This window comes from Augochlora pura, chromosome 4, assembly GCF_028453695.1.
Source record: "Augochlora pura isolate Apur16 chromosome 4, APUR_v2.2.1, whole genome shotgun sequence".
Taxonomy (NCBI): Eukaryota; Metazoa; Arthropoda; class Insecta; order Hymenoptera; family Halictidae; genus Augochlora; species Augochlora pura.
In genome coordinates this window covers 1,943,892-1,966,191 of record NC_135775.1, presented here as the reverse complement: position 1 = coordinate 1,966,191, position 22,300 = coordinate 1,943,892, and the positions used below count along the sequence as shown (strand labels likewise).

At 40.2% G+C, this 22,300-nt stretch overlaps 1 protein-coding gene across 1 annotated transcript in view; it reads right to left on the bottom strand.

Annotated features, from left to right (window-relative positions):
- Amon (prohormone processing protease amontillado) overlaps positions 1–22,300 on the bottom strand; it is a 57,409-nt gene that overhangs the window by 28,038 nt on the left and 7,071 nt on the right. Inside the window, exons 2-5 of the mRNA XM_078178482.1 lie at positions 10,317–10,421; positions 8,494–8,761; positions 2,786–2,823; positions 639–715 (exon numbers count right to left, since the gene is read on the bottom strand). Coding sequence (XP_078034608.1) covers positions 639–715; positions 2,786–2,823; positions 8,494–8,761; positions 10,317–10,421 — 488 coding nt within the window. The remainder of the gene's footprint in view (positions 1–638; positions 716–2,785; positions 2,824–8,493; positions 8,762–10,316; positions 10,422–22,300) is intronic.

Below are 22,300 nucleotides of genomic sequence, written 5' to 3'. Positions count from 1 at the left end.
CACGTGTGCGCGCGCGTGAACGCACATTTTGGAGACAATGCTGCAGAGAAAATATCGAATGAGCTGTGCATATTGGATTTCCCACGCAACGGATGGTATTCGCGGATGCGACGATGCGTTTTCCCTATGCAAATGCGCCGCTCTTTCGAACGACATTGTCTGTGTACTCTCTTTTTTTTCACGAGAGATCGATTGCGTCGCGGCGCATTCATTCTCTCTCGCTTTGGAAAACGTATCGATGCGAACGAAAGTGAATAACGCGCGTTAACAAAAATCATTATTGGTTAAATAGAATAACGCAGCGACTGCTATCGTTCTAGTTTTTCGATCAACTATTTGTTTTAACTGTAATATGATATAATAATCTTGTTAAAAAAGGTGTATTAATTCATTGAAGAGAAGGGTGTTTTTATTATTTTATTTTATTTTATTTGGTTCATTATTTTATTTTATTATTTTAAGAGCGTCGTTGCATCGACGAGACAATAACGAGAGATAAAAATGGATTTCTCGATGTTTTCTCGTCACTTAATTCTTTTTCTATTGCAATCCTAATTGCATCCTCGCGTTATTAATAACTATTGAATTGTCTCTGTATATAATAGAGAATTAAATAACAAGGAATAAGCTTCGCTCACCTATTAAACCAGTCGTCGGTGTACCTCGGATACGGATAAGGATCGTTACTGCTGAAGTCGTAGGAAGCCTTGGCATTCTGCAACAAAACAAACGATCCATTCTTAATACATTAAACAATCGCTGGTTTAATTAACAGGCTCTAACATTAACAAATATTTCACTTAGTAATACATTCACGGCGACGCGCAATGCTTTGCAAAATATAAAAATCCTGAACAATAAAAATTTTTTAAAAAATTGTTTATAAATTATTCCTAACGTAGAATCTTTATATTTTTATAAACAATTGAGAAGAACAAGAAAAATAACTCCCAATAGATAACAAACGCGTCGATAAAGGATCTCGTTGCTTCTGATTTGAGCACCTTTTGTTCCACCGCCGCGTCTTTGATATTAATTTGTTTAAAGCTCACGCTAATAATTATTAAAAAATGAACAGTTCCGAACCGATCCTTTTATCCGAATAATCACGTTGCAAATGATAAAGCTGATCGGATGCCAGCTCGGATACAAAGCTGATTTTCTTCGACAAGTTTTCTCGCGACGCGTTCGCATTGTCCCGTGTGCTCGCAAAGGTTGATCGGTAGTCCCGAGGACACGTGTAGATCCCATTGTCTCCGCGCCGTCCACGTTTCACCTTTCTCGTTCGCGACGCGGGACAGGTCTCGCATTGTCGATGCTCCGGCCGTCGCATCGAACGCACGCAGCCAGAAGCGACAAGACATCCCCCCACCGGCAAAAGATATACGACATTATTTCCCATTATTTCGCCCCATCGCTTTTCTTCGCAAAGTAAACCACGCGGCGCGACACTTCGTATCTACGGGGTGTCCGGACGAAATAAGAGATTCCTGAGACGATTTGCAGCAAATTTTTCCTTTGCGAAATTCTTCTACGGCGCTTCGTTTAAGAGTTATTGGCGAGAAACGGTGACCAATGAGAGACGCGCTTGGCTGCGGTACTCTCTTCTCATTGGTCAGCGTTTTTCGTTAATAACTCGTAAAGGAAGCGTCGGAGAAAATTTTTGTAAAGGAAAAAGTTATTGTAAATGACTCGAGGAATCTTTTTATCGTGATTAAAATTGATTTTGGTTATTATTATAATTTTAGGGTCTCTGCGTGAACCACGTGGTCAATACTAATGTCTTAGGAGTTAATGCGATCATTCTGAAGTGAATAAAGTTATAACAATAATAATGATAATAATAAGAAGAAGAAGAAGAATAAAAGGAAACAAATAATTGAATAACAATAACAATAATAATAGCGTAATAACTATGCTACCGGAACACTATAAAAAATTCGGGACACCCGGTACAATGACGAGATCCTTTCAACGACGCACTTCGGATCTGAATCCGGGTCGAGGGGATCCGTTCTCGTGCGTCCGGGAACAATGCGATCTCTGGATTCTATTATTATTTATCCGGCGCCCGTTCCAACGCGATATCCGCGGGACTTCTTTCTTTGTCGGCAAGCAACACGCGGAATTAAATTTTCCTGGTCGCTTTAATCACCTGTCCGCCGCTTTCGTTTCAGTAATTCATCTCTCTCGTCGGCGACCTCTTATGCTCGATTTTTATCGCTTCTTTATTGCTCCATTTTTAGAACTGTACTTCGTTGTTTATAGTTGATGTTTTTGCTCCATTTTTATACTTCATTTTTTATAATATATTTGTGTTCTTTATATTTGTATTTTATTCTTCACTTTTGGTCTTTAATATTTATTTTCCACTTCGCCTTTGTTTAACCTTCCGGTGGCATCGAGGTGCGACAATTGTCGCCGGAACAGCATATACTGTATTCTAAGTTGTTTGCCACTGTACAATTTCTCACCGGTTTCATTTCCGAGCTGCGACTACCACCGCGTTAAAGCATTCTCTTTTTTCTGTCCTTGGAGCGCCTCGCGTTGATTTAATGCGCCGACCTAGAATCGTCGAAACAAACTGACTCCGGGATCGTCAAGATCAAGAGTAAATCGTCCCGATGCTTCAGCAAAGAAACTCGTATATGTACACGAAAGCAGGATTTAAATATTAAAGCGCGCTCCGATGCCGTGAGGACAGAGAGATCGATGGATGCGTTCAGACGCATAAAAAAAAGTTAACCTAGATTCTTTTCAGATGAAAAATAATGATTGTACTTACGTAATTATACTTGAGGTCCGGATGCATGTAGTCGACACCTGGAACAAAGTAGAAAAAGGAGGTCAGCTGTGCCAGAATTAGAGAAGAAGGGTTAAGGTGAGATTTGTACACTATGTACAGTATATATAAAAATATTTATAAATTCGCTATAGTAATTTTAAACCGCGACGGATAAGAAATTAATATAAAATAGAGAGAACCCATTCGGTTGGCTAAGCGTTAACAAACACTTGTTAACTTATTATTTATTATTATTAAATTTATGCACCCTAGATTAATTATTATTCTAAAATTTAAAGCACTTGTTAATTACAACTACTTGTTAACTATAACCTCATAAAGAGCAATAATTTGTTAACAATATCTCGAAGAGATTTTCGTGAATTCGTGACATGATGTATAGTGCGTGCAACCGGATCAGGCGAAGTAAGACATGACAAGACGTTACAAGACTCGTTACAAGACTCCCGAGGAGCGGGTAATTAAAGGCTGGATCCGAAATTAGCGACAAAGATTAATCCTGGTTCCCGGAGCAATTAACAACGACCCAATCTAGCTTCCGCGAACGTGTTCCCCCCCCCCCCCCCCCCCCGCCCACCCCCGGAACCGGAAATCCAATTCGCCGGTTAACCCCTACCGTCAAAGACACTTTGGCCAACCGCTAAACCAGTCGCGATCCCCAATCCACAGACGAGTTACTATAATTTCTACTTATGGTACAGAAACCTCTAACGAAAGTTAGGTTATGTCAGGTTAGTCCAAACGAAGAGTTTTGGATATTCGAATGCAATTTTTGTGGAATAAATTTGTAAAAGGTAATTTTTCAAATACAATTTGATTGGAATACAATTTTATTCGAATAATGTTTATATATAATATTTTTAATATAGAATTATTAATACATAGAATATTTTATGTATATTTATATAGGATAGAATTTTATTCCAGGAACTATATCGATAATATTTCTTGAAGAATATTATTTAAACAAAAATTTTAGTCAGGACACTCTTCTATTTGTATATTAGTTTTAATAAATTCCTCGAACAATATTGCGAACATTTTATTTTTATAAAAGTAATTTTAATTTTATTCAAGAAATTTCAATTTTATTTTAACAATTTCAATTTTAACTTTAACTTTAATTTAATCCGTATAAATAATGATTCGTACTCTTATCTCGTATAAATTATGCAATTTGAAATTTTCTTTCAATGGAATGTTAATAATCCTATTGCATAAATGAAGGTAGAAATACGTTGGATAATCTGATGGAATAAAATTGTATTCGTTATTGGAATAAAATATAGCCGGTCCCTGGTTCGGTCGAGCGATTTAAAGGCAACGACGCGATCTGTTGCAACAAGAGAGAGCGAGAGAGAGAGAGAGAGAGGGAGGGGGGCACACGGTTCGATGGGAATGGAGACATATCGACGCTTCGATGAAAGCTGATCAAATTACGGAAGACCGATACCGTCGACTCCGCCGTCAAGACTGCTGGAATACACAGAAAAATCCGAGGGCAAAAATTCCCCGAGAAAAACGGTGTCTATCTAACAAGCGTAACGCCAAGCGATAAGGACGCGATTCAGTCGAGATCTGTTGCGACGGGGCGGCTCTCGCCTCGAGGCGAACTTTATTCACAATTCTCGGATGTGCATATTTAATTTATCAAGGAAAGGAAAATCTGTCAATCTTGTTACAAATTTCTCGTTTACAAGAAAATGTTGACTGGAGTTCAGAAATTCAGCTCATAGAACTTTTACCGTCTTAGCTACAGTTTTCATTGTTTGTCAATGATATTTACCGAATTTCTAGATAAAAGTATACACTTTAAGACGTGTATAACAATTTTTTAATAATAATAACATCCATTAATTTAAAATTGATCGAATAGTGTCATGCAATTGTATCAGACAACGTGTCCAAAATTCTTCTGCCAAATTTGCAACGTTAACAATACATCGATGAAACTTGCCCAACAAACAGCTAAAACTATACACTTTAAAACGTATATAACAGTTTTTGCATAAAAACATCTCCCACTAATTAAAAAATAATAGAACAGCGTAGAAGAGCTCCAACGATGGCTCCGATGAAAATTAACGTGCGAAAGAAGTTGTTAAATTGCAGCCACGGTTTCTCGTGAACGAGGAACGTTAGCCGTCCGAGGAGACCCAGTTCCGCGGCGTAGCACGGAAGAGATCGCGCGACAGCAACGTTGTCGTAACTGCAGGCAGCGATCGTTGTCGCGAAACGGAGTTACAACGGCGGCTGCCGCGAAACGAGATTAAGTTTCCAGATTTCCGGGCGCGCGAATCGATAATTTCCCGACTCCTCCGGGCTCATTTAAGTTCCCCCTTTGCTAAACCGTAATCTCGAGTGTACAGAGAGAGAGAGAGAGAGAGAGAGAGAGAGAGAGAGAGAGAGAGAGAAGACGTCGCCTATCGATTTCGAACGACCGAAACACCGCCTCGGCGACCCGCTGATCGCGGAAAATTGCAAATTGTCTGCTCCGAGGTGCCCGCGGAATCGCTGACCCCCCTGCCAGCTCCTTTTATACTTTCCCTCGTTGCTCGCCGTTTTACCCCCCACTCCGCCTCCGTTTTCCGCCTGTCGCGCCAAAGAACGTCCGCGAAATTGCTCGCGTTTTAGTCTTCTCGCGCACTGCTGCGTCTCTGCTATTATATTATTTTTTAATTAGTGGGTGACGTTTTTATCGAAAAACTGTTATATACAGTTTACAGTGTATAGTTTAAGCTGTTTATTGTGTGAGTTTTATTGACGTATTGGTAATATTGCAAACTTGACAGCCGAAGCTTTGAGACGTTGTCTGGTAGAATTGATGTTTTGAGCGTAACAGTTTTATATTATTTTTAAATTAGTCGGTGATGAGTGTATCTAAAAACTGGAATATACGTTTCAAAGCGTACAGTTTTAGCTATAAACTCTGGGAGTTTTATTGAAAAATTCGTAAAATTGTAAATATGCCAGCTAGTTTCCCAATGTATTCCACGTGTGACAATTTCCAAGTCGCCATTGCGATATTTTAATCGTTATCAATCGAGTAAATTATTTTTTAGCAAAATATTATTATATACATCTTAAAGTGCACACTTTCATCTACGATCTCAGTTAGTTTCATTATAAAATTCTTAAAATTATAAATACGCCAGCAATATTCCCAATTCTCCCATGCTATCGTTCTAACAATTTTCACTCGAATAAACTATTATTAAACAAAAAATCATTATATACATTTTCAAGCGGATACTTTTACCTACAAACCCACATAGTTTCATGAAGAAATTAACAAATCAGTGGAGGCGGCGACTTCCGCGAACCGCGATGGAACAATCCCCGAGAGATTCGAAGAACAGTATACTATTTTCGATCGTATATCGTCGTCGCAACGCGAAAGAATATCGACAGAAATTACCTCGTAGCCGGCGTATACGTACCCCATATATACGTGTATCACCGCGAAAATGGATCGATCAGGTCGGTTCCGATCCAATAGATTGTCGGCCGTCGACGAGCACCGCGCCGCGGTACAGAACAAGAGCGCGCGTCCGCTCGATTTAATCAATCTAGCTGTTGTATCGGAGGCGAGTCCGAGGCTACGAATTTTGTGTTCGAATATAATTGGATTGCCTCCGTGGAAACCGGGTCGAGCTGCGGCGGACGACGCGCCAGCGATTACTGTTACGACGAGTCCGAAGAATGTTAATTAATTCGACCGGCTATCTACTCTTTGAACTTGCGCGAAGTGCTTTTCGAAAACCGTGATCGAAATTAGGCGAATCGATGACTATGGTAATCGTGCTATTGTTGTTAACTTTGTTGTAATAATCATTTTGATTTTTAAATATTATATAATGAATTTGAGAAAATTAAAAATTTTTGTTCTGTTTATAGGAAGGTAAATTAATAAATAATAATTTGGTTTGCCAAAGTCGTTATACAATCACGACGACCAATTAAAGCGAGATACCCAAGGATTGCGAGGAGGTTCGCGTGACGACTTAAACGCGCTTCCTTTAATGAGATCCCGAGAAGTCAGCCGCGGATGGCTAAATCAGTGAGGCGGTCTGTTAGCAGCCCCTCTGACAAGATAACAATTAAGTGACAACAACTGGAACACCCTGAGCTGTTACAACGCCACACGGTGTCGTCTGTTTGAAGAATTTGGTATTATTTAACGAAAAAATATTCCACGTCAATTATTCTAAATTGACAATTAGACGATTTTTATTATTTTAGGAAGGTCTGTGGGTATAATATTTTAATTGCTGCGAATATTTAATATTCAGGAGTTAATATTTAGTAGTTAATATTCAGTAGTTAATAGCCAATGGAAAATAGCAATACAAAATATTTATTTATTGTTCTGCAATCGCGAAGAAATATTTAATTATTGCTACAATAAAAATTCATTAAAACTTATTGTTTAAAAATTGCGAAAAATATTTAGTGATTGCTACAATAAGAATTCATTAAAACTTATTGTTTAACAATTGCGAAAAATGTTTAATCAACGTTAGCCAAGACTGACGTTTTAGTTATTTTCAGTAAAAATTTCATCTCAATATCTTCGATAGTTCAAAAGTTACAGCAAGTTTTATTTTTCGAACCGGAGAACTGTATAGGTTCAGCTTCGTTTCGACGATGGCGAAAAACGCAACTGTTGCAACAACAACGTGACCATTGTATCAACGTGGACCACGCCGGGATCCGGTTACAAACTCCGTAACAGAGCAATCGATGATCGGCACCGGTCGTGTTCGTTCCGCCTTAAACAATCTGGTCTCGTGTTTCCCCCTCGGCTCCACGGGTCACGCGCAACCCCCGCAATCTCGACTGACCCGTTACGTCTTATACCCTTAGCTCTCTCTCTCTCTCTCTCTCTCTCTCTTTCTCTTCCTCGACAACGTGACTACAGAAAGGCAATGGTAAATTAACCACCCTGCCTTCGGCTATGCTCCGTTCCACCTGCCAGGCGACCGGCGAGTTAACAATTAATTTCTTAACATTTTCAAAATAACTTTTACAAGCTTTCTTGAAAGTTGCGGAACCTTTGGAATTGTTTCAACTTTGACCTATCTTGTTTAAGAGATCAGTTTTTTAATCAGTAGGAATTCTGGAGACATTTTGTATGACAAATAATTGAGCGAATTATAATATATTGTTTATAGAAATTATTGCAATAAAAATTCTAAAGACGTTTATACGAGAAATAATTGAGTCAACTATATTATATTGTTTACAGAAACTATAGCAATAAAAATTTTGAAGGCACTTTCGTGAGAAATAATTTAATGAACTATAATATATTGTTTATAGGAATTATTGCAATAAAAATTCTAAAGACGATTTCATCAGGAATAATTAACTAAACTATAAAATATTGTTCACAGCAGCTATAGCAATAAAAATTCTAAAGGCACCTTCATCGGAAATAATTAATTAAACTATAAAACATTGTTCACAGCATTTATAAGGATAAACTTATTTCATTTTACTATTGCAATAATAACTACAGAAAATCCAAATAAACAGCAACAAATCACAATAAACTATTAATTTTTACAAGAGATCACATATCATTTCAAATAAAATTCAACGTGGTAATAAAAATGTAAAAATAAATCTGTAATAAATATCGTGAAAATATCGACATAAAAGTAAGAATGGACACGTGATCTCACCGTCGTCCATGATGGCCGTGGTCACGTTCTTCCCGGTGACACCCTGCGCCCACGCCGCCTTCACGTTCAGGTCGAGCTTCGGCTTGCCGCCGTTCTGGCCCGTGTTCTTCAGGTACCATTGGTATTGGAAGTACGGGTCGGACGGGTCCCTGTTCCCGGGATTCCACGGGCTCTTCATCTGGTAGAGCGGCACGAGGTTGTCGACGCTCAGCGATTTGTATCCGCGCTTCACGCGCTTGAAACCCGCCTGCTGCACCGCCGTGTGCACCTGAGACAATCGGGACACACGAATCACGGGGCGATTAAACCGGAGCGGAATTGTTCGTCGAATGGATTAGATTGTGAAATGGATTGATTTACGATGGAGACTTACTTCTGAAATTCGTTTGTTTATAAAGTGGATTTGGATGGTAAAATAGATTGATTTATGAAGCGAGTTGATAAAACGGGTTTATTTGTAAAATATGTTGATTTTGAAAATAGTTTGTGTAATAGAGTTATTTATAAAGTGGATGGATTTTTAAGATAGGTTAGTTTATAAATTGTTTTACGGGGAGGATTAGGTTATAAAATAGAGGCATTTATAAACTAGATTTATTTATAAAATAAATTGTCTGAACTGATCTAGTTTAAAAAATAATGTCATTTATAAAATAGTTCAGTTTATAAAATAGTTCAATTCATCAAATAATTATATAAAATAGTCTAGCATAAAAATAGTTTAATTTCAAAAACAATCTAATTTATAAAACAGACTAATTTACAAAACAGTCCAGTATACGAAATAGTTTAATTTAAACAAAAATAGATTGACATCAGACTTAGTTTAATTACAGAGAAAGATGGCCGTTCTTTCGACGACGATTTTCCGCGGCAGCGTGAAAGCCGCCGTAATTTGATGCGAGCAATCTGTTCCTCGTTCGATTAGGTTGTTCGCCGCCGCCGCCGAGAGGAGCGGATCTCTGCAGCGAAATTGGGTATTCATTTACATTTATATCGGCCGGCTGATGGATCGCGCGCGGCCCTGAATCGAGCCTCCCGACGAACCGCCCACGTGACTCCTCACCCCCTCATCCCCCTGCGTGATCCATCTCGCTCGGTTTACTCGGTGATTTTCCACGGAAATCGCGGCCAAATATTTTCTCTGACGCCGTTGCCCTTTGTAGAGCGATTTCACGACGACGAACGATTTTACGACGGGGAGCACTGTCGTATGCGATAGAGGCCGAGGGTGCACGACGAAATAGACGAATTGGGTAGGTTTTTTTTCATTTGTTTCGGGGATGTTGGTGTTAGGGGATGGTTGAAGTGTTGGGTAATTGTTTTTGTTGATTTTAGGAGGTAATAATAAAAATCGAATAAAAATTGAAGGAAAAATAAACGCTTGAAAATTGAAGGAAAATCGAGTAAAAATTGATGGAAAATCAAACGCTTAAAAATCGAACAAAAATCGAATAAAAATCAAACGAAAATCAAAGCTTAAAAATCGAATAAAAATCAAACGAAAATCAAAGCTTAAAAATCGAATAAAAATCGTACGAAAATCGAATAAAAATCGAGCGAAAATCAACAACATAAAAAACTCGTCAACATAAAAAATAGTAAGCGTACAATGCGATTCATTTTTCCATCGAATCGGGCGGGACGCGAGCGCGGAGAATTGGAATCGCGAGCGGAGAAGAAGCGTGTATCTTCGTTTCCCTGCCGGGAATAAATCGAGGCTAAGCGGAGAGGAAAAATATGCGGGAGGAACCTTAACCCGGCGACGGGATACGCACGGCAGAAAAAATATTTATCGTGGGAACCTGGCGGGAATCGCTTACCATGGGATCCACCTTCAACCTTCTCGTGTGCGGCACCGAACGTTTGCTCCGCGCGTGCGGCAGAGCCCTGTGCACGAAATGGTACTCCGTCTGACTGCCCAGCACCTTTAACAATAAAATAAACAATATTGTTGTTATATAGGTCGATTGTCATCCTGGATTATTTTTATATAATTATTTTACGATTTCGTTGATAAATGAATAAAAGAATTGCGAAGGAAGTTCTGTCGATTTTGTAAAATTGGTCAGACGAATTTTATCGTTTGTTTCGTTGAATTTTTTAGACTTCATTTATTGCACAGTAAGATTTAATTTTTATTTTTATTTCAATTGTTATATCAGGATTATTTAGCAGTGCGGGAAACATTGTCTTTGTAAAGTATCATTTTCACTACGTTTAATGGAAAATTGTGGAATTTTATATTATATTTTATTAATAAACGAATTGTCAATTTTTATGCACTTGCAATATTGCATTGTCAAAATATTGTTAACCTTTTAGCCAAAAATTGCCAAGATTACTGCAGCTTTTAAGTGATTTTGCCGTGTCGAAATACAATTTATTTTAACATAATTTTTATCTTAACGTAATACTATCAATTTTAAATAATTAATATCTCATGGCTCTAGTGACGCACGTCGCGTTTTTTTCAAATACATGAATAGCGGACAGGGAATCGTAGCTGGGGGCAGGTCGATGGGAACGATGCATCCGCTTCGACGAATTCGAATGACGCACGGTAATTAATGGATCACCGGGAAATTAAACAATTTTCGTTCGACATCTATCCGGTGGATTAAATCGAGCGCCGTTCGACGAGCACGACGCGGCTGGATTATTTATTTTGCCTACGGGCGACTGCGAGAGCCGCGCGTGGACATAAATATTGCTATTACAGAGGCGAAACAGACAGTTTAACATTCGTGCTGCGATTAAAGAATCGCCGTGGCGATTGAGCCCCTGGATTTACTGACAATGTTTGCGGATGCAATTCCCGTCGCGTTCGAGTACACTCGCGTAGAAAATTGTGTTAATATTATTCTTTTATTGGCGGAATAATTTTTTTATAATTGGACAGGCTGACTGGGTGGGTTGTTGGTTATTGTTAGGTTGTTAGACTGCTATTTATTTATGTTAATATTTGATGAAGATATTGCTCTGTTATTCGAAGAAATTTCCTTCAATTCTTTGGATGAAATTGAAGTGAATTTTTTGGATGAAATTGAGTGAATTTTTGGATAAAGTCGAGTCAATTCTTTGGCTAAATTTGAGTAAATTCTTTGGTTAAATTCGAATAAATTTTTTGGATAGATTCGCGTAAATTCTTTGGATAAATTCTATTAAATTCTTTGGATAAATTTGAGTAAATTCTTTGGATAAATTCGAGTAAATTCTTTCGATAAATTCGCGTAAATTCATTGTCACGTGATAGCAACAAGTCGACGAAGCCTAACGTCAATTTGCAAACGTCGTCGGACGCGTAAGTCTCGAGGATCGCAGAGACAAGTGGAACAGCCGTCGCCCGGATCGCGAGATGATCAAAGCATCTCGTCCCCCCAGCGCCCCCGACAATCCAATCGAGCCAATTACCGACCGATAAAGTTATCTCGAGTACGGTGTGTAGACTGTTATCCGATTAATAACTTCGCCGCGCGATAGAACATCGATCGGACACCGGCCGACGATTAAACCGCGCGCGTTCACTATTTACCCTTTCGGCGCGGCGCGGTGCCGCGGATCAAACTAGCATTATAATATTCTATATAATATAATATAGAACTTAATAATATTTAATATTTCACACAGAACATTGTTTACTTTAACGAAAGATCGTCACAGTGTTTCAGTGATAAGAAACACCGGCGAAACAAGTGGAATGAGACTCTGTGTAGTCAGACACTCGTGCACTCGTGGCGCCGTCAGTAGAGTAAGACAGTGTATGGTCAGACAACTGGAAACTTTGAAAGCCGATAACATACTTTGTACTCGGTAAAATGGAACAGGTTGTTTAATGCCAGTAGGTGAAACATACTGTGTAAAGAAAAATTATGGCAGAGAGAAATGTTAGATAAAAATTGGACAATTTCAATCGACAATAATTCCTTAAGAAACAAAATTATTGCAAGATAAATTTCCTTTCTTAAATTCAAACTCATCCGAAGTATAGTTGTTCTAGGAGCGCATAAATAAAATATAACAGTATAATATTGTTATATAAAATAAGACAATAAAATTCCTAATAATGTAAAGTATGAAACATAGTCTTCAAAAAATTTAGACCTTGCAAATAAAATAATTATTTAAAGTCTTTCTAGGCTAGAATTTTTCGAGCGATTAACAAACGAAATGAATAAATAAAATAAGCGTCTACAAAATTGCATTTTGTTGTAAATAGTACCTATAAAAATGGCGAACCTTGAAGACAGTTCTATCCATGCAACTGAGAGACGCGCCGTCACGAAATTAGAATAAAAATCACGGGCTCGATAAAACGCAATCTTTCCGGAGCAAACCACTCTCCGTTCGAGTGTTCAATATTTCCATCGACGGTGCCGGCGTCGACCCCATGGCTTCAACAATCGCCGTAGAAAAAAAAAGGAAAAAAAGGGACAGGGTTTAATCCCGGGCGTCCCCCGGACCCGGTCGGAAATTATTTTCAAACTCGGCACTGGTGCGCGCCGCCTGATTGTTTTCCCGATAGTTCGAGCTCGGGGGAAGCTGTTCCCTCGCCTCCTTTCTCTCTATTTTTCTCGCCCACGGTAGTAAGAGAAAAAGAGAGAAAGAGAGAAACTTCGCGTCAAAGTTCTACTTCGCTTCCGCGAAGTTCTCGTGGAAAAACTAGAAAAGTAGACGCGCGCGCGCGCGCGCGGTTATCGGTGTCGGACCGCACGTGGCCGAGAGCGTTACTTACGGGAAATCTCGTTACGATATCGGAATCCGAACCCCATACCACACCATGATCGATCCATCGACCTGTCGCACAGGGAGAGAAAGCTACGAGGTCCGAATTTGACTCTACACTTGAGGACTATTGTTATTTTATTAGGAACATTGTTATTATCAATATATAATATATGTAGTTGAGTATATATAGTATAGAGTAGGAAATGTATGGTATACTTAATAAATGTATAGTGGAATACAAGAGTATTATAATATACAGTACAGTATAATATATAGTATAATATAGTAGAATACAGGAGTAGTATAATATACGGTAAAGTATAATACATGGTATAATATAGTAGAGTACAGGAGTAGTATAATATACAGTACAGTATAATATATAGTATAATATATAGTATAATATACAGTATAGTATAATATATAGTATAATATACTATAATACTATATTATGCACTCCTCCTTTACTATATTATACATTTCATCTACTACACCGTACCTTTATTACATCTACTCTACACTTCCTATACCACACTATACATTTCTCAATTACACTATATACTCTCTGTACTACTATACTGTACATTGATTACATCAATCGCTATATAAAATCGACTTGGTTCCCGGGGAGCCTTGAATCGTTCGTCGCCCCGTCGCCGATCCCATGCCGGGCTCACGTCCGCCGCCATTTTCTAGAGTTTCGGACCGCGGGGGCGACCCCGTCCACACCCGGAAATTGGGTCGTTCTCACATGAAACGAACCATAAACGCGCCCCGGGAGGAAATCTTGTTATCCCTTTGCTCTCTCCCTCCCTCTCTCTCTCTCTCCTTGCTTTTGTCTACGTTTCTACGGCGCAACCGATTTCAGTCGACCGGCTCTTACGCCACTCTATCCCCGGCACTTCTTTTTTTTTGCTATAGGACGCTGAAATTCGGTCACCGTTCTCTGTCCCCTCGCTCTAGTGACTCGATAGTGAAAGCGGATTTCGTTCGTTTGTTCTGTGAATAGTGTTGATTTTTATGGGAAAATTGGAATTTTTTGGGAGAATTGAGAGATTTGAAAATCAGACGGTGGTTCATCCATGAACTTAATTATATTAATAATTATGGCAATAGTATAATGACGTTGTGTTGGTAATAAAATAATGTTAAGTTCAGAGCAGTGCAGTAAATCAATTTAATCCTTCTCGTCTCCTCGCAATTCCAAATTATTTAAATAATTTAAATAATTTAAACATTTTATTGAAATAATTTAAATTATTTATTTTTGCCACGAATGCGTAAAACGATCGTTTACCAGATAACAGATCGTTCCACCCTCCGAATTAAAAAATCAATCATGCCAGGTATCCTCGAAAACGTCTGCGAAACAGATATGACAACAACCCTTTCCCTTTCCCTTTCAACGTGACAAGAGCGACTATGAGGGAAACATCGAAGAAAGGGGATGATAACAGATCGTTCCACCCTCCGAATTAAAAGCAAAAAGCGACGGGGGGGGGGGGGTGAACGCGGAACCGCCTAGATAGTGTGTCCGATCGATGGACCAATACGGTTCGACAGCCTCTCGGAAAGTAGGCGACACTGGGGGGCCACGTGACACACGCGACAGGGAAACCGGATGTTCGCCGCCTGTCCTTATCATCTCCCCGTCTTCTCGGTTATCGGGTTTCCACGGAAGAGTGATGTATGCGACGGTGCTCGCGACGGAACGACGCGCGATAAAAATCGATCCGAGTCTCGATCTGCTCGATACATTACATCGATACATAGGCACCACTTAAATTACTTCGTCACCTTCTAAAACAACGTTTATAGCAACAAAGTTTGATTTTAGAAAAATTGTTGAACATGAAACTGCTGGTATGATTAACAAGAGTTAATTTGGTATAGTAAAATACGCTTGGCCGCTTAAAATGGAAATACTGTACAGCTGAAAAATTATTTCAGGACATAACCTGACATAACCTGAAAAATTATTTCAGATTTACAGTTAAAATGGCTTTGAGTGCAAAGGGTTAATTTCGGCTCGAGACACGCGGCATCGATTTCACCGTGTGTATGTGTGTGCGTGTGTGTGTGTACCTATCTGACCGCTGTCGCTTTGAGGCGCGTCTCGTGCGCCATTGACAAGAAGCTATACACACGCGCGCGCGCGGAACAGCCCTTGTATTACAATGGACGACAGGACCGCCGTCTATGGTATCAAACTATCAGATCCCAGTATCGCACGGAAATTGAACACGATTAGCACAATGGATCGCCTAATCGGCGACATCGATCGGCGCGCGTTTCTCTATCGCGTCGAACGGCGAATTCCTTGATATCGCTTGAACAATTACGCTTGACTGGAAGGTATAGTTAGAGAGCATCTTGATCGATGACAATTTCAATGGGTGATTAATTAGTTGAACTTATTATTCGGCTAACAAGATTTTTGAGGTTATCTCGTGCAAATTGACTCTTCACCGAACGGATTTCTTCAATTTTTCTGCGATTATTTTATATAATGTTTTATTGATCCTTGATGTGACAATCTTTCGAAATTAGTTTGTTAATATATATATATTGCACAGTTTATCGAATTTTGATTTTAGGATTTTTTCAAAATTGTTCCAGGATTATTTTATACGAAATTCTATCGAATCGTGACTCTAGGATTTTTGTCAATTACTTGGCGATTATTTAGTTTAAAATTTTGTGGGACAGAAGGGTGCATCCGCTTGCATAGGACTCAATACACTTGCATAAGACTGCATACACTTTCACAGGACTGGTATACGCTTGCATAAGGCTGTATAGACTTGCATAAGACTGTACACACTTGCATAAGGCTGTACACACTTGCATAAGACTGTGTACACTTGCATAAGACTGTATAGACTTGCATAAGACTGTACACACTTGCATAAGACTGTATACACCTGCATAAGCCAGTACACACTTGCATAATTCTCTATGCACCTGCACCGAGCTGCATAGACTTGCATAAGTCAGTACACACTTGTCAGGGGCTGTGTCTACTAGTCTAGGGCTGCGCGCGCTCGCTTAGGGCTGCGTACACAGCGTCGGGAGAGAGAGAGAGAGAGAGAGAGAGAGGAGGGTAACGTTGCACCGTCCAGTGTTGCGCGCTCGGGTGGGCGCTTGCTAATTGGATTACGTGACACGTGTAGCCCCAAGTCAAACTGGATTAAGGGATAGTTCACCGGGACGGAGGCATGCCATCGTAGACAAAGCGGATGCGACCCCGAGTCAAAGAGGCCACTTTGCCATTCTACGATTAGGTTTGATCGATAGACTGGACCCCCCTCTCTCTCTCTCTCTATCTCTCTGCACGGTACCGCACGTCCGCGGACATGTCTCTCTACGGGCTCCCGGCTAGGGTCGATTCAATTAGGTGCAACCGGTGTTGCAGTCCGTGCGACACGTTCCTCTAAACTCTCTCCTATAAGAACGTGCTATAGCGCGTGTTCGGCATTACTCTTAATTGATTTTATTCGACGTTATTTCTTTCATTTTATTTCGAAATTATCGACAGAAGATTTCTTTCTTATTTCTCGAGTTTTATAATGTAGAATTTAATATTTATCGGTGGCAAATTTGAATTTCTAGCAATTCGTCGAATAAATTCGTCGAATTTTGGTAATGTGAAAATTGTTCGAGATTACGGTATAAAATGTAACGTAAATATACAGGAAATTGCAAGATAAATAATACATTAGGAGTCATAATGTAAATATATCGTAAATTATAATACAAACATATTACAAATTGTAACGTTAATTTATTATATATTATTCTGTTATATTATATTATATAATATAAATTCATTATAAATCGCGACATAAATACAGTATAAATTATAATATAAATATACTACAGATTTTATGATGAATATAATATAAATATATTATAGAATGTAAGATGAATATAATATAGATATATTATAGAATGTAAGATGAATATAATATAGATATATTATAGACCGCGAGACGAATATAATAAAAACATATTATAGCAAGATGAGTACGATATAATATAAATATATTACATACTGTTATACGAATGTGTTTTATGAATATAAATTATAACATAAATATTGATTTACAAACAGCCGCCATTAAAGCGGAAAAGGTTAATCTCAATAAATCCATTCCGAACAAAATGATTGAACGAAGCTCGTCAGAGCGGTGGTGTTGCGCAAAAAGGGGCTTGCGTAGAGGGAGAGGAGCACCGTGTGCTCGTTCGTTCGCAGGTAATTCCGGCCGGTTCCCGGGCACTTGCATGCAAAACTGGCGTCGCCAGCGAAATCTGCATAGTCGATGCATAGCCACGGGACCGTAATAAACACGGCCCGCGACACCGCTGCGACCCCGTGTTCCCCCGCGGCGTATTCTCCCGCGAGTGCAACGAGGGATGCATTTCAGATCGGATGCGACGCGCTCGCGGACACGAGACGACCAAAGGATGCACGGACCGCGAGATAGTTGCATTAGACTTAACGCAGTTATCGCCGAGGCTGCGCACTCGTGAGAACCTTTAACCCTTTGCACTCTGAGGCACCGATAAAATTGTTCTGTCATCTACTAAAATAATTTTTATAGCAACGAAGTTTAATTTTGGATCAATTGACAATAATTTTTTATCTTAAAAAGCGGATAGCTCTTCGTTTAGACAAATCTTTGATTCAATCGAATATATAATTAAAATAATTAATTATTACAAATCTGTTCAAAAGTTCACTTTCAACAGCTGTAAATATTTTCTAGTAAAATTAAAATAACCTTGCAAGAAGCCGCATTTTCGATGGTTCCATTCTTCTCGATTCTTCAATTTTTTAATATTGAAACTGCATAAAAATGCGCGCGGCTTCAAGTATGCACTTTCAACGAGGATCTTAAAAATGGCTGGAGAAGGGGCACGAGATGAAAGGGATCGATAATCCGGCGATTAATTATTGAAACGGTCCGTAAAATAAAAGCGGCGGCCATGTTGGCGCAGCGGGGGCCAATTGATTTCGCCTTCCATTTCTTTTTTTTCTTTGCAACTAATCGGAACCGTTCGACTCTGCAGGATTAAAATAAACCTGCGATAAGTATTCAGGTGGCATGCGGGTCCCCTTTGAACTGGGACAAAAGAGAGAGAGAGAGAGAGAGAGAGAGAGAGAGAGAGAAAGAGTTTAGCGAGGATTGATAACGAAATGCTGAGCGAAACTACGCTAAAAACTCCGTGGAAATTCGTTCCCCCCCGCGGCGACATTTCCCGCCTCGCTGCAACTTCGAAATTACTTTTCAACATTTATTTTTCAAACCGGCGCGTCGGCGAGTTCGTTACTTTCGGGGGAGAGGGACTGATCCGGTTCGTGCATAATTAAATGACGCTTTTCCCAGCAACTCGTCGCGATCCGCGTTCGAACGATCTGTTCCCGGAAAAAAAGTGAAAAGTCGCGCGAATAAATATAGCCGGTATTATTCTGCTGAAAATCGTTTGAATTATTAGAATTGAAATTAGTGGAATTATTACACTAAAAATTGAATTATTGAAATAAAAGTAGAGTGAATTATTAGAATTGAAATTAGTGGAATTGTTACACTAAAAATTGCTTGAATTATTGAAATAAAAGTAGAGTGAATTATTAGAATAAAAATAGGCGGATAAAGACATTTTTATCCGGAAAAATCATGATCTTGACATAAGCTTAACCTCGAAGGATGCCGGCTAACCCGAGTCAAGCCAGGATCTAAGTGTACTTCGAGAGCCCAACGCGACAGCCTATCACGAGCCATCGTTGACGCACAAACTCCTCCCCCCAACCGCCCCCACCCCAACCCTTAGTCTTCCTTTATCCGCAATTATCTGCTGCTGTCTTCCTTTATTCCCGGCAATTTTATTCGCCTCTTTTATATCCTGTTTGACAAACGCGACAGTCCCTCCAACCCCCACCCCCACCACCTCTTTGTACTCGATCAAATTCTTCCTTTTATCATCCTTTATTCCCGACGATCCTTTTGTTTTTCACAGATTTTCCTTGCTCCGTTTTATCCACCACGATCCGTCGCAACTCGTTACGAGAGAGAGAAAGAGAGAGAGAAAGAGAGAGGGGGGGACTCTTTTATTTGCAATTGTCACCTTCGACCTTTCTTGTCCGTCGAAACTATCCATTTCTTCTGTTATTTCGAGGAATTATATTCCATCTCCTTTTCGTCGCTTTTGCCGCAGCTTCTTCTTTTATTCGATGAACAAACCGTCTCTACCTTTGTTCTCGATTCAACTCTTCCTCGTTTCACCTTTTTGTTTTAAGCGATATCTTATCGCCGTAGTTATTTCAGCGATTTTCTTCTTGCCGTGATTTGCAAGCTTTTATTTTTTAGTACGGTTATCCGTCGATCTCTTTTGTTATTACGGAGGATATATATATGTCTTCTTTGATTGTTGATGCGGAAGATATAGATTCAATATTAAATATTAAATATGACAGATTACAGATTCAATATTACATATTAAATATTACAGATTCAATATTACATATCCAATATTACATATTACTGATTCAATATTAAATATTAAATATTATAGATTCAATATTAAATATCACATATTACAGATTCAATATTAAATATTACATACTACAAATTATAATTAACGCCACGACACACTACAAATAACACATAACAAATCGCCTATTGCATCGAACTAATTCGAATTCATAAAACCAGAAAATAAATTGTTAATATCCCGCATCCAGCGATCGGACAGCCCCCATTTCGCATAAACATCCGCCGCAGTCCAGTCATCGACACGTCTCGCGTCGTTCCTTCACCGCTAACTCTCTCCGACTCTTGCACCGTTCTCATCGACCTCCCCCCCTCCCTCCCACTCCCTCTCTTCCGCCTCGCCTCTTCTCTTATCGGGCAGCTTTCCGCGCCAGAGAATATAATCGGCTATGACAATTCCAATCGAGCCCGGGAGCACACAATCCCGGCGAACCGGATTGATCGTCCGCGACGGATCCCCGTAGGCACCGTCGCGGCAACGTCACCGCGCATTGTAAATATGGAGCCCGACGGTAATCGATTCCGTCAGCGGCTGATAAATTACAGCTGTCGCGGAGGCAGTTCCGCGCGATGCCGCATAAAAATAGCCTTCCTCTTCTTCTTCTTTTTACTTTTATTTTTCCTTTTCCTTTCACTGTTTTTTATTTGCCTCGACGGAGTTGCAACAGTTTCATCCAGCCTGTTGACAACGGCTCCGATCGCGTTTCATCGAGAAGAAGGGGTTAAAGCGCTTCGAAGCTAGAGATTTGCTCGGGGCGCGTTCGCCCGGCTCCGCCGAAAGCGAGAGCGCCGAAACCACGCCCACGCGGGACTTTGACCCGGGGGGCGGAGTCACCTTAATAATCGCTACGAAATTCGCTTTAAAAATCGCTGCAAAATTCGCTTTAAAAATCGCTAGAAAATTCACTTTAAAAATCGCTAGAAAATTCACATTAACAATCGCTAAAAAATACAACGCAAAATCCGGCCAAAGAACAAACATGAGAACTCGGTCCAAACCAGTTTGAAAGTAATTTCCTAAGAGCGAGCGCGAGAAGCCGCGTCGAATCTCGCCGGTGGAAAATTGGTCGCCGACGATCCCGTCCGATCAATACCCTGCAAGTAGTAATTAATACAGGACTCGTGTAAGCACGGTGGAAGTATATACGTTGGAAGTGTGTCGCCCACAGCGCCGGGTAAACAGATAATAGGACGACGGGGTTCGCGGTCGTTATTACCGGGCGGATTTACGATTTGCCAGTGGAATCGCGTGGGCGTCGAAAGGCGTCCGACGCGATCCCGACGGCGTCGCCGACTTCCAAAGAGACTGAACAACGCGTATTGAATAGGGGGACGAAGAGAGAGAGAGATTGAGAGAGGGAGGGGACGCGTAACAAGTGGCATTTAGTATAACGATACGCTAAAAGGAGCGGCGGCGCCGGATGACTCTGTAAATATATTATCGAAACTTGGATGAGCGGACGTAACGCGATACCTGTTTAAGATAGACTCGCGCACGGATGTATGCACAGATATATACACAGATATACACGCGCAAATACGCTCATAGATATATACACAGATATACACGCGGAAATTGTCGAGGCAATTTTCCTCTGCGACTAAATACATTGTTGCATCCTCGCCGACGAACGCGAGGAAGTCGAATCGACTGCGGGATGCAATTGTCGACTTATAATCGAGAATAGATTGTTATTAACCCTCTCAGTACCGGCCAGAACACTCTATATCTGAGCGAAATGTTTAAAACTCGTTCGACGAAGTTTGATAAAGTTTCGGAACGAAATTGCAAGAATTTTGAGAAGCCTGATAAATAACAAGTTCAAAAAGGATGAAATTGTTGTTTAATAAAAATATTAAGAAAACTGTCTCGTCAACAATAACCAACAACGATATTTATTTCATCTGTTTTACTTTACCATTCGACACGAGACATAACCTACGCCTCTTTTCAACCCTTAAAACAACCACCAAACTTCGTCGCATCGAACTGTACCCAAAGACCCCGTTCAAACACAGAACCCGCTCTTACAAAATGGCGACGATTCGACCGGACGATGAAACAAGGAATTTCGGCGAACGAGATAATCCGGCGTAGTCTCATCTCGGTATGCAAATAAGCAGCGCCGCAATTACTTCGTAGAGCACCAAGCCGGGTCGAATGAGACGATATCTATGCAAGAAGAAATTTGCATCTCGCGAAATCCCGTGGTGTTCGTATAAAACGTCGGAGGAGAGACAGAGACAGAGAGAGAGAGAGAAACAGCGTCGACTAAAACGAAGCCCCAGAGATCGGCGATAGACAACATGGCCGGCCATTTGTCCTGCCGAATGACCGCGCGTCCCTCTCTCGAGAGAGAGGGGGGGAGGGGAGGTGGGGGAGGGGGGTGAAGTGAGCTCCGGAGGGCGATTCCGCCGCCGGGATTTTTCCCCAGGTGGATCTCTCCGTTGTTCCGGCCGCTTGAGCCGAGAGTATCACCGCGATCGTTTCAATTCCAGGGGAACGAGGCGGGCCGTTTAACCCG